Source organism: Cyprinus carpio, chromosome B21 (genome assembly GCF_018340385.1).
Source record: "Cyprinus carpio isolate SPL01 chromosome B21, ASM1834038v1, whole genome shotgun sequence".
Taxonomy (NCBI): domain Eukaryota; kingdom Metazoa; phylum Chordata; class Actinopteri; order Cypriniformes; family Cyprinidae; genus Cyprinus; species Cyprinus carpio.
Genome location: NC_056617.1, coordinates 2,464,897 through 2,478,279, shown reverse-complemented (window position 1 = coordinate 2,478,279; position 13,383 = coordinate 2,464,897). Strand labels below are relative to the sequence as shown.

Below are 13,383 nucleotides of genomic sequence, written 5' to 3'. Positions count from 1 at the left end.
AAAAACTTTTATTTTCGATGCACAAAATAAAATCAGAATTAATCGTTGCCCAGCACTAATAAAGATCTAAATATTAATATTTTAAATAGTAATTTTATGACAATTTTACAGATAGTTAATGTTCATTATTTATCTATTTTATTATTTTTTAAAGTTTTGTTTTAAAATATGATTAATAAGATTTAATAATATTAATAAATCAGATGTCATTTAAAAAAACACTATTAATGTAATATGTAAAATGTTGCTACTGTATTTTTTACGGTAAAAATTCTGGCAACCACAGCTGCCATTTTTACTGTAAATTTTACGTATTTTTTTTACAGTGAATATGAGTATTTTTAAATAGTATTATTACACTTTTTCTATATGATTTAGTCCATTTCATTTGCTGGATGTTGTATCATCTGTTTTCCAGTAAAGAGATCGCCCAGTACATCGATGTTGCGCACAACTTCACGCTGACCAAGAGCAGCGTCCGCGTGGGTCAGCTAATGCACTACGACTACTCCAGTCACAAATACGTCTTCTCCATTGGTGAGAACCTCAGGTCTCTGCTGCCGGACTCGTCTCCCGTCCTCAACAAGCGCTTTAACAGCTGCGCCGTGGTGGGCAACAGTGGCATCCTCACCGGCAGCCGCTGCGGCGCGCAGATCGACAGCTACGACTACGTCTTCCGCTGCAACTTCGCGCCCACCGAGGTCTTCCGCCGTGACGTGGGCCGCCGGACCAACCTGACCACCTTCAACCCCAGCATCCTGGAGAAATACTACAACAACCTGCTGACCATCCAGGACAGGAACAACTTCTACCTGAGCCTGAAGAAGCTGGACGGAGCCATCCTCTGGATTCCAGCCTTCTTCTTCCACACGTCAGCCACCGTCACGCGAACACTCGTCGATTTCTTCGTAGAGCACAAGGGCCAGTTGAAGGTGCGGTTAGCCTGGCCGGGAAACATTATGCAGTACGTCAACAGGTGAGATCTGAGAACTAAGCTACTAAAATAAAGGTATAATAAATATGTGACCCAGGACCACAAAACCAGTCAATTTTATGAAACTGAGATGTATACAACATCTGAAAGCATCTGAATGAATAAATAAGCTTTCCATTGATGTATGGTTTGTTATGATAGGACAATATTTGGCCGAAATTTTGAGGGTGCAAACAAAATCTGAATATTGAGAAAATCACCTTTAAAGTTGTCCAAATGAAGTTCTTAGCAATGCATATTACTAATCAAAAATTTAGTTTTGATATATTTATGGTAGGAAATGTACAAAATATCTTCATGGAACATGATCTTTACTTAATATCCTAATCATTTTTGACCCATACAATGTATTGTTGGCTATTGCTACAAATATACCTGTGCTACTTATGACTGCTTTTGTGCTCCACGGTCACATATTTTAAAAGTCTTTATAAAAAATAAATAAATAATTAATATCAATTAAAGTAAATAATTTGATTGTGATGAATTAAGGTTTTCTGTATTTTTGCATTTATATTTATTTATATTTATTTTTAGAGATTTATATTTTTTAACTTTTAAAGGGGTGGTTGTTTGTGATTTCACTTTTTTAACGTTAGTTATTGTGTAATGTTGCTGTTGGAGCATAAACAATATCTGCAAAGCTATGGAGCTGAAAGTTCAATGCAACCAGAGATATCTTTTTTTTTAATTCTGGCAGTTTTAATGAATGCCTACAAAAATGGCTTGTAGGGACTACAGCGAGCTTCTTCCCGGGTTTGTGACATCACAAACCCTGATAAACCCTGCTCCCGGGAACATGCAGCAAAGGGGGCGGGGCCATGTTGCACTGCTTTAGAGAAGAGAAAGAAAAAACTATGGGTGCACGTAAAATCTATTCATATATGAATCGCGATTCTGTCTTCTTAGTATTCTAATGGATTCACAAATATCAAAATCAATGTTTTAAAGCAGCGGTTCTTAATACTGTTCCTCGCGTCGCCCTGCTCTGCACACGCTCTGCATCTCTCTCTCAATCTCTCATTCAGATCATCAGCTCAACCCAAACAATGAACTGTTCCATTATACACTTATTTTCTCATAGCTATGAGAGCTATGAGCTATGAGGTTGCCGTACTGTATTAAAGCTTTAATCAGGATAAAACTGTATATTAAAAGCTAACAGAAGCAGTAGCATTTACAAATAACAGTGTATCTAAAAGAATGAGACAACAACAAACATACCATTAAGAGCCGTGTGTTTTCACAGATTCTGCGCGATCCTCTCCAGTAATATCCTCTGCTTCTCAATCGGGCTCAAGCGATATTAATGACGCCATTGTTTACAATACAACCGGAGCACATGCAGCTGAGGTGAGGGGCGGGACATTTAGACGCGCACTAGAGGCAGTTTAGCCAATCACAACACACTGAATAACAAACCAAACACAATCCATAACCTATTTGCTTGACAAAATCACTAAAAAAAACAACGAAATGATCAGCGCGTTTCTCAGAGAAGGGACAGAGCGTTGTAGAATAAAGATAAATGATGTGAAAAATAACGTTTTTTTTTAATGAAGCATTAACACGTTAGACTGCACCCCATAAACACAATCAAACCTAGAAAAAGAAAACCCCTTTAAAACCCCTTTAAGAATTTCTTACACTCTTTCAAAACTGTTAAATAAATAAATAAATAAATAAATAATAGAAAATGGTTGCAAACTGATTAAAACAGCAAGCTGTTTTTTAAACAGTTTCACCCTTAAACTAAAAAAATAATATATTAAAAACAATTTGAAAACTAAATTTAAATAAAAAAAAAAAAAAAAAAATATTACTAAGTGTTTAAGGGTTGTTTATTATTTTTGAAAACTAATTTAGTTTTATTTTTTTTTAAATAACTAGCCTGGTTAGTGTTTTTTTTTTTTTTTCAACTAAAGGCTTTATAAATAAGTAAATAAATATGTAACAACAATAGAAATAATACAAAATAGAAAGCTTAAGTTTTATATTTTGTAATTTTAAAGAATTTAAACACTTTTTTAAAAATTACTACGAATTACTAACAAATCTTAATAATGAATTAATTATAGAACATTGTTAGTAACTGATGAAGGTTTTTTTTTCTTTAAGAATTTAAGGTTTTTATTTGAAAGAAAAACTCTTAAAATAACAATAACAGAAAATTATTGCAAAGTCATTAAAGGTTGCAAACCACAACCATGAAGCTTTGTAAAAAAAAGGCAAATATCTCAGATGATTCTGCTTCATGAATTGAGAGAAACAGAAAACATGATCATGTGCAGCTGAGCCTTCCCAAGTGCTATCATGTTGGATTTTGGACGTGGTAGCGAGCAGAAGATGAGATTATCAGGATGTCTGTAAGTGAGAGTTACCCGGTTTAACCCTCATTCACTGACTGAGCTGCTGTCCTGTAATCTACTGCAATCCCATCAAACACAGTCGACGCTCACGAGATCACAAGAGGATTCATAGACACCGGGTTTAACAGTCTGTGGTTGCATATACTGTACATGGAGAGTTCATGATTTAATTATAACTTTTATTTAATATTTTCTAAATATTTTGACATTTGATTTAAATAGACAAAATGTTATTAATGTTACTAAAAGTATTTAAACTTTATTAATAATATTAAAAAATATAAAAAATTATTTTTAAAAAGTATATAAGTAAATAAATACATTTAAAAGTACTTTTTTAAGAATTTGTAAAATCTCAAATAAATAAATAAATAACAACATTAGAAAGTTATTACAAACTGATTAAGAGTTTTATTTATTTATTTATTTTAAACTCACAAATAAGTAAATAAATAACGTTAGAAAATTATTGCAAAATCATTACAAGCTCAGAATGGTTAAAACCCCTAGACATGTTCAGAATGATTTTAACTGAGAACTGAAAGCATGTTCATCACAGAAGAGGTACATGAATTAAAATATTTAATGATACAGAATAAATAGACCTATAAACATGAACACACACACACACACGTTTGTGTATTCACACAGTGGTTGAGTGTTGTTTTCAGTGTCTCTGTGACTTTATTAGAGATGCTGGCTGAACTAACCTTGCTCTGAGCGAAACCTCTGAACACACGCACACACACACACACACACACACACACACACACACACACACACACACACACACACACACACAGGAGCCGCTGACCTTCATGGGTGTGTTGTCACCATTTTCCTGCAGACACATGTGCCACTTTGGGTGAAACACATTAGTTTTGTTTCCCGGGGGTTTCTGGGTAAACGCTGGTCCAGTGCCATCAACACAGTGTGAGGATATTTGACTTAATTCACTCTGAAGTTCTGTGGTGGAAGAGATTGGGTTTTGCAGGTAAAGCAATGGTGGATTTGAGGTGCCAAAGTGCAGAATGTACTAAGATCAGCTCTTATGGAAACACTGTAATGTTTATGTTAATTACATAATTTATATATATAAATATAAATATATATATATGTAAGAATATAGATATATTATATACTATATCTATATATATATATCTATATATATATATATATAGATATATGCAATTTGATGTTATTCCAGAGTTATTGATTTTTATTCTGGTTTATAATAAAAAATATATAATAATAAATAAATCAACAGATAGATAGACAGATTAGAAAGGGTTTATAATTAATTTTCACATTATTGTTGATATTATGATTAATGTAATTTAAAGAAATCACAGGTTTTCTGTATAATAAATAAACTGGTTAATGAATGTAAACTGTAATAGTATAATATCATTTTATACATTTTATAAAATTGTAATTTTGTAATTTGTTATATTTTTATAAAATACATTTTGTGGGGCATTAGAATTCATTTTTTAAATGATTGTTGACATCATAATAATTGCCATAATGCAAAAAGAAAAGAAAAGAAAAAAAGAAAAGAAAAATCAGGTTTTATGAATGAAAAAATTTAATGAAATTAAAATTGTACTTATTCACTGCTTGATAAATACAATTTTAATAATATCATTTAATGAAGGTCATTAGAAATAAATATTTCACATTGTGATCAATTCCATAGAGCAAAAAAAATAAAATAATAATAAGCACAGGTTTTGTGAGATTCACCCAAATGCTCATCAAACCTACAAATAGAATTAAAGACCGTCAGCTAATACACACCGATTTTGTTAATCCTATTTCCAGTCTGCAATATCTCAAAATATCCAAAGACAGTTTTATTTAAAAATGCCTATATATACTGTATATGTCTAAATGTGACCCTGGAGCACAAAAGCAGTCATAAGTCTCTGGGGTATATTTGTAGCAATAGCAACAATACACTGTATGAGTCAAATTTATTGATTTTTCTTTTATGCCAAAAATCATTAGGATATTAAGTAAAGATCATGTTCCATGAAGATATTTTGCAAATTTCCTACCATAAATATATCTAAACTTAATTTTTGATTAGTAATATGCATGGCTAAGAACTTAATTCGGACAACTTTAAAGGAAATTTTCTCAACAATTTTTTTTGCACCCTCAGATTCCAGATTTTCAAATAGTTTTATCTCTGCCAAATATTGATCCTAAAAAACCATACATCAATGAAAAGATTATTTATTCAACTTTCAGGTGATGTATAAATTGACACTTAAGACTGGTTTTGTGCTCCAGGGTCACAACTGACATAAGCAGAAGTGTCCGCTCTTGCTGTCTGCAGGTATTGGAAGACGAAGCAGCTTTCCCCGAAGCGTCTGAGCACAGGGATCCTGATGTTCACGCTGGCCTCGTCTCTGTGTGAACAGGTGCACCTGTACGGATTCTGGCCCTTCGGCTGGGACCCCAACACGGGCAAAGAACTCCCCTACCATTACTACGACAAGAAGGGCACCAAGTTCACCACCAAGTGGCAGGAGTCTCACCAGCTGCCCACCGAGTTCAAACTGCTCTTCAAGATGCACACAGACGGCGTCCTCAAACTCAGCCTCTCCCACTGCGCCTGAGGTCAGAGGTCAGCGGTCAGGATGCGGGGTCGTTTGGTCTTGCTAATGAACATTTGTCGTGATTGCCCTCGACTTTATTTCTGAAACTGTCCACACTGAGCTCAGCAGTGTTATTGATAACGAATGATATCAGTGTTAGAACTGGCTCCATCAGTGATAGAACGGGAGGCTGGTGACACTTTACAATAAGGTGACATTAGTTAATGCATTATCTAACATCAGCTAACACTTTTGCTGCAGTATTTATTAAGATTAAGCTCACCCATATGGCAAAAAGATAAAATATTTTAAATATATGTAAAAAATAAAATTTAAAAAATTTGCCAAAAAAATTATAATTTCAAAATACGTCTGTAAATATATTTTCTTCCAATATATTTTTTGGCCATTTTTTTTTAATATAACTTTGTCTTTGTTATTGTTATTTATTAAAAATACAACTGCTTATTGATAACTTGTGTTAGCTCACCCATACGGCAACAAATTAAATTAAATTAAATTAAATTAAATTAAATTAAATTAAATTAAATTAAATTAAATTAAATTAAATATATTTTACAATGTACCAAAAATTATAATAATTTCAAAATATATTTGCGTAAATATATTTTCTACCAATATATTTTTAGCCATTTTTTTGAAAATGTAACTTTTGTTATTGTCAGTTGATAAAAATACAGTTGTTAGTTCATGTTAGCTTAGCCATAGAGCAAATAAATAAATAAATATTATATATTTTAAAATATACAAAAAAGGCCAAAAGAATAATCATTTAAAAATATATTTATGTAAATATATTTTATACCAATATATTTATTGCCCATTCTTTTAAATATATTGTAAAAGTATAAATATATTTTTTAAAACAATTTTTTAAAAATGTTGCCCTCCATATATTTCAGTAATGTCACATTTGAAAAACATTTGTTGTCTATAAGTTGTGTGAATATTTGCATGTAGCAAAAGGAAATATATTTGAAAATGTATTTTATTGCCTCTAAAATACCTTTTAAAATATATTTTGTTATATGATGGTTTAAAATAAATATTTCAGTTTCAAAAACAGTCCTTACAACATATATTTAGCCAGGTTGTTTTTTTGTTTTTTTAGCTGTATGGGCATTATTTTTATTTATTTATTTATTAATCAAATACTTTAGGTGTTTTTTCATTGTTAGTTCATTTAACTAATAGAATTACCTAATGTTAACTAATGGAATCTTATTGTAAAGTTGTATCTGCTCAAAGCATTTATCAGTTCATTTTATCAAATGGACAATAGAATAGCATCATGTTACAAAATAATAACCAGAATATAATGCAAATATAAAGCACATCAAAGAAATGCTTCAATTAAGGTTCCTTTTGAGTAATTATCTACAGACCAGATGGACTCGAGTAAGTAACCACCTAGCAACCAACGACAACATCCTAGCAACCGCTTAGAAACACCCTGCCAATGACCCACAACACAATCAAACACCACACACATTTTCTTCAGAAAGTCTAGTTTTGTAAATAGTCAGGGAAGGGCAAGGATGATGTTTATATTCTGCATGGATTACTAGGTTATGTTGTTGAATTATTATATAGACACAGTTAAGTCTAATCAAAGCATTTAATTGGACACAGCCTGTGTCAATCAATCAGACTGCACCAGTGTGAAGCCACTGGGCGGGGCTTCCTCAAGAAGAGGCTGTGATTGGCTCGTGAGAGCTGCAGAAATATCAATGTTTACTTTACATATAATATCGTTTATGATTATGAATGATGTCAGTTAATGTCTTCATGAATGTTTAATATTTCTGTGTGTGCTGAAAACCAGGTGTCACGTCGTCTTCAACATTTATTCCTCTCTTTTTAATAAACAGAATTTTGTTTTATAGATGATAATATAAAAGCATATGTATTGCTAACGATTATGGTAGTGTTGTTTGTTTCTGGCTTTTCTGAACCCATACGGCAAAAAATATATATTTTATATATTTTTAAATATATTTCAAAATATGTAAAAAAAAAAAAAAAATGGTCCAAAAATATATTTGTTCAAATATGTTTCTATATATATATATATATATATATATATATATATATATATATATATATATATATATATATATGCATTTTTTTGGCCTTTTTTTAATTTTTATTTTTGAAGATATATTTTAAAAATATCGATATATTTTTAAAGCACTTTTTGCCCTCCATATATTTCAATCCAAGTAAACATTCACATTTTTCATGTTTAACGAAAAACATATAACACCTATGAATACATGATACATTTGAATAAAAATAAATAATGAATAAAACCATTTTGAAATATTTTGGGATATGAAGGTTGAAAGTAGATATATTTTAAATTTCTAAAATATATTTCATAGAGCTACACTGTTTACAGCATATATTTAAAATATATTTTAGCCAGAAAAAAATATATATATTTTTGCCGTATAAGTAAGGCTGAACCGAATGCAGTGACAAAACTGTTTTCATATAAAGCAACAGAAGCATCTTCATAATCATCATTTTTATATGCGTATAATGTTTTATAGTTATCCAGCATAAATTCTACATTATATTGGCCGAACGTGTGGTTATTTACTTTGACAGTGATTTGCTAAAATGGTTTCCACATGCTAATTTGTTTTTGCATGACCAAGCAGATTAACAAACAAATTGATTGGCTGAGATGATTAACAAGCGATGTGATTGGCCGAGACAGTTCTGGCCTGATCGTATTACTGAGGATCCATTTGCAAAACACTGAACGTCTAAAAAGTTTCTCTGAACCCGTGTGTCAGTTTGATTACGCTCAGTTGTCTGTTTATCACTGACGGTAATGTTGTTGAGTCATTTTATTTTCAGTGTACGATGCATATACTGTATAAACATCTTAAATTGTCATGTTTTTGCAAAAAAGCAAACGAATGTTAAAAGCTTTTAACACCCAAAAACAGTCTGACCATCATTATGACATTTAATATTTACCAAACATAATAACATTTACCAAAGAGCATCACACGCAAAAGTTTGTCAGGATTATGATTAATTTTTCTGATGCAAGGAGTTTTTGTTTTTTTGTAAAATTGTTTTAAAAGTATGCAAAACACTATAAAAGTGTTTATATTTAAACTTAATTGTGATATTATTGCTCACACTAATATCATCGTGCCAGATTGTGTTGCTACAATGCAATGTTTTGATATTTTGGGATATGTATGTATTATATATAAAGTTTGGGGTCAGAAATTAATACTTTTATTCATCAAGGATAAATTAAATTGATCAAAAGTGACAGTAAAGACATTTATAATGTTACAAAAGAGTTCCATTTCAAATAATATTGTTCTTTTGAACTTTCTAATTATTTGTGGATCCTAAAAAATAAAACGTATCACAGTTTCCACAAAAATATTGTGCAGCACAACTGTTTTCAACATTGATGATAATCAGAAATGTTTCTTGAGCAGTAAATCATCATATTAGAATGATTTCTGAAGATCATGTGACACTGAAGACTGGAGTAATGATGCTGAAAAATCAGCTGCGCATCACAGAAATAAATTACAGTTTAATAGATATTAATATAGAAAACAGCTGTTTTAAATAGTAATAATATTTCACAATTTTTACAGTATTTGCTGTATTTTTGATCAAATAAATGCAGCCCACACTCTTAAAAATAAAGGTGCTTCACGATGCCGTAGAAGAATTTTATTTTTGTCCAAATGGTTACATAAAGAACTGTAAAACATCAAAATAACCTTTCTGTTTCACAAAAGATTCTTCAGATTATAAAAAGGTAAGAAAGAGATGGTTCTTTAAAGAACTTTTGACTTAATGGTTCTTTGTGGAACCAAAAATGGTTCTTCTATGGCATCGCTGTCAATAACCTTTAAGAACCCATAATAATAAACAGTACAAAAAAAACAACTGGATAAAAACAACCTACTGTATAGACATTTTCTGCATTTTATTAATTTTTTTCATCGATGTGTTCATGTTTTAGACACTTCAGCTGTTGGGAATCTTTTCTTCTCTCTTTCATTACCGTACAGACATCATCTGTGTATAATTTCCCTCAGTGATATTGAGCTCTTCTCCCCCAGAGAACGGTTCTGGGCTCTTTTTGAATGTCGAATGCAGTTCTTTTGATAACACAGACTTCTTTTGATTGTATCTGTCTTTGTTTCCATCTTCTGAATGTGTTTCGATTGTAAGACGAGGCAGATCTCGACTTTCACAAGAATCGTTTCAGTGAATTTTAAGCAAAACTAATTAAGAGTAGAGAAGTGAACACTGAGTGTGTGAATGATATTCTCTTCTTATTTTAATGTGTGATCAGTTTTATTATAAACAGAGATGTTTCCATGATGGTGATGGTTTCAGAGCGAACAAACAAATAAACTTCCGTGTCGGACATCAAACGTGTCTCACATGTGCCAGTTATTATATTTTTACAAATTACATTTTTTGAACATTATGATTTTTAGTCTGTTTCAGATTTATCTGCGGATGCTGTGATTGAAAGTCTGATGGCTGTCAGAAATATTTCTTATGCAGTCATTTTAGCCGTGTTTTGTTTACAGTTATCATAAATCAGGTTATATGGTGATATCGGTGAGGAAAGTTCAATACTTCATTATTAAAGAACGTCACATGACGATGTTTCAGTAGAAACGTCCTTCTGAACATGATTTAAGACACAAACGTTAATCAAGAAGAACAACACGAGCGATATGTTATTGATAATCCACGTGCGAAGGAAGAGAAAACACTGATCATTGTTTGAAGAAAAAACATCCTTTTTATATTCTAATGTCATAATTGCATATCCTATCGTGCAATTCTTTGCCATTAAAATACAGCAACATGCAGGACAAAAAACAAGCACCTCACACACACACACACACACACACACACACACACACACATATTCAACAGTTTTTTTTTTTTCAGTCTACTTATACACACACATTGTTTTTTATGTTAATTATAAATACACATGTTGTTGTTTATGTTAAAGTTAGTTTGTTTCATGTGTCCTGCTGTCAGAGCGCTTGGCTCGCGTGTCTTCTTTGACCTTTGACCTTTGTTCCTAAAAAGAGGGGTCAAAGTTTAAACAGAATGATGTAACAGCCCATCGGCTTTGTCTCTTTAGATCAGCAGCGTCCACACTTTTTAGTACGAAGGGCCAAAAATCAAGCTTGATTCAGGGCTGTGGGCCAATAATAGATGTTACTTTATATCCAACTATATTGTATTAAAATGAATTACATTTTTTTAAAACTTGAGTAATTAAACAAAAATGTCTAATTAAAATTTACTGTGTTGTTGCATTTAAATTTTTAAGTAAAAAAAAGTATTTGGTATGACTGTATTTGGTTACTCTTCTGAAAGTGATTTTTAATGCAAGACTCTAAAAGTGAGAATTAAAAAAAATAACAAATAATACTCCCACATAAAACATATCACATAGAAAATAAAAAACACTTTATATAAGAAATAATTCTTAAAAAATGTTATGTTTAAGCGTGCAAATGAGGCATTGTCGAATTAAACACACTAATTTGTCCAGTTTTCCACAACAGAAATCTAAACATTGAATAAAGCCAGGTTCATCTAATTTTGTTGTCCTATTAGAGTTAAAGTTTTTTCCAGAAGGGGATTCTGGATTTCTCTTTTTATCACTCCATAAATCTGAAAATACTGTCAACAGACATTTTCACCATGTTTTCAGAATTTGAAATGTTATATAAATCAGTGTGAATGATATGTGAACAAACCCCACAGCAAAAATCTTCAGAATATAGATAGGAACAAAACTGTAAGTTCTGGTGTGTGTAAGTGCTGCTGAAGTGGACAAAAAACTCTTTAAAGAAATGTATTGGAATTGAACAGACGCAACTGGAAAAGTGCAATAAAACAACCCCTTAAATGTGTATTTTGGATGTTTTCTTTCCACTAATCTGAAGAAAAAACAACAAAAAAACAAAGATTATAAAAAGCTCAACAGCTCAAAATCTAAAATTGACCAGTGCATGAAAAAACAGTTTCTACAGTGTTTATCGCAGTCAGAGCTGCAGACAGACAGTACAGTACAGCTTCTTTGTCTAAGACTTGTGTTAAAGCAGACGCTTTGTTTAGTATAATTTCAGTTGTGCGCTGCACATTTCTGCCATTTTGTGTTTCTTGTGTTGGTGATTCATAGAAAATCAATTTGAGGAGGAAAAAGGAAAAGCAGCACATTTGCCTTCCTTTCTCTGCTCCTGAAGATTTTGCACATTTTCTTATTTTATGATTCATTATGTTTTTAAACTTAAAACCAAAGCCTGTAAATTAATGGTGATATTTATAATAATATCAAGCATAACTACAGTATATAGGCCTATCGGCTTTTGTTGTAAGATATGTGCAATGGAAAGGATTTTATATAACCCATCTATTATTCTTATAAGTGAAAAAATCTGAATAATGAGAGTCGTCTGCTGGTTGCATGGGGAAAAACTGATTTTTGTTTATTAGAAACTATCAAATTTAGGTTCTGGGATTATTCAGTAGATGAATATGGTTTGGTTTGTCATCTCAGACAGTCTGATGTTCATCTGCAGTGACATGAACATGATTGTACACAACACTGCTTCTGTGGTTCTGAGCAAAAGATAGAAATGCAAACCAGCTTCAGATAATCAATACACACTCACACACACACACACACAAGCTTGCTGAGAGAGCAGGGAAAAGTGCTCATTTCTCCTGCAGGGTGTCAGAAAAGCACAAGAATAGGGCAGACAGATGTGTGTGTTCATCACAACAATAACAACTTTATAATAATATTTATCATCCAATAATTTTCACATTTGAATTTCAGTAAAACACAGCATGATTTATTCCATATTTCAAGCATTTTAGATTAATAAACATTTTAACTGCAATTTAAATTAGTAAGCATTTTTGTCACACTCACATGAAACAAAAATGCATAATTTAAATTGAACTACAACTGATTTTTGTTTTATATGTATATAAAACAAAAATCAGTTGTAGTTCAATATATAAAGTTCACACACACACACACACACACACACACACACACACACACACACACACACACACACACACACACACACTAATGAAATATGTTAATTTTCATATTTTTCATTATTTTTATTTAGTCCATCTCAGATTGTTGGTTATGTTTTATATTTATGTTTTATTATACGTCTTATTAGTTACAGGAAGGCTTTAAAGTCTTATTTCTATTTTGTTGTATTTTTGTAGTGAGATTAATATCAATCAGTTAAAATGTCAAAAGTGTTTTGTATATCCACTGTTGTCATATATCTATTAAATTAAATAAATTAAAAAAATTATATATATGGAATATGTT

At 31.4% G+C, this 13,383-nt stretch overlaps 1 protein-coding gene across 1 annotated transcript in view; it reads left to right on the top strand.

The window, feature by feature from the left end:
• st8sia3 (ST8 alpha-N-acetyl-neuraminide alpha-2,8-sialyltransferase 3) overlaps positions 1-6,465 on the top strand; it is an 11,031-nt gene extending 4,566 nt beyond the window's left edge. The window contains exons 3-4 of the mRNA XM_042748238.1: positions 419-976; positions 5,708-6,465. Of these exons, the coding sequence (XP_042604172.1) occupies positions 419-976; positions 5,708-5,990 (841 nt within the window). The 3' untranslated portion in view covers positions 5,991-6,465. The remainder of the gene's footprint in view (positions 1-418; positions 977-5,707) is intronic.
• Positions 6,466-13,383: the final 6,918 nt, after the last annotated feature.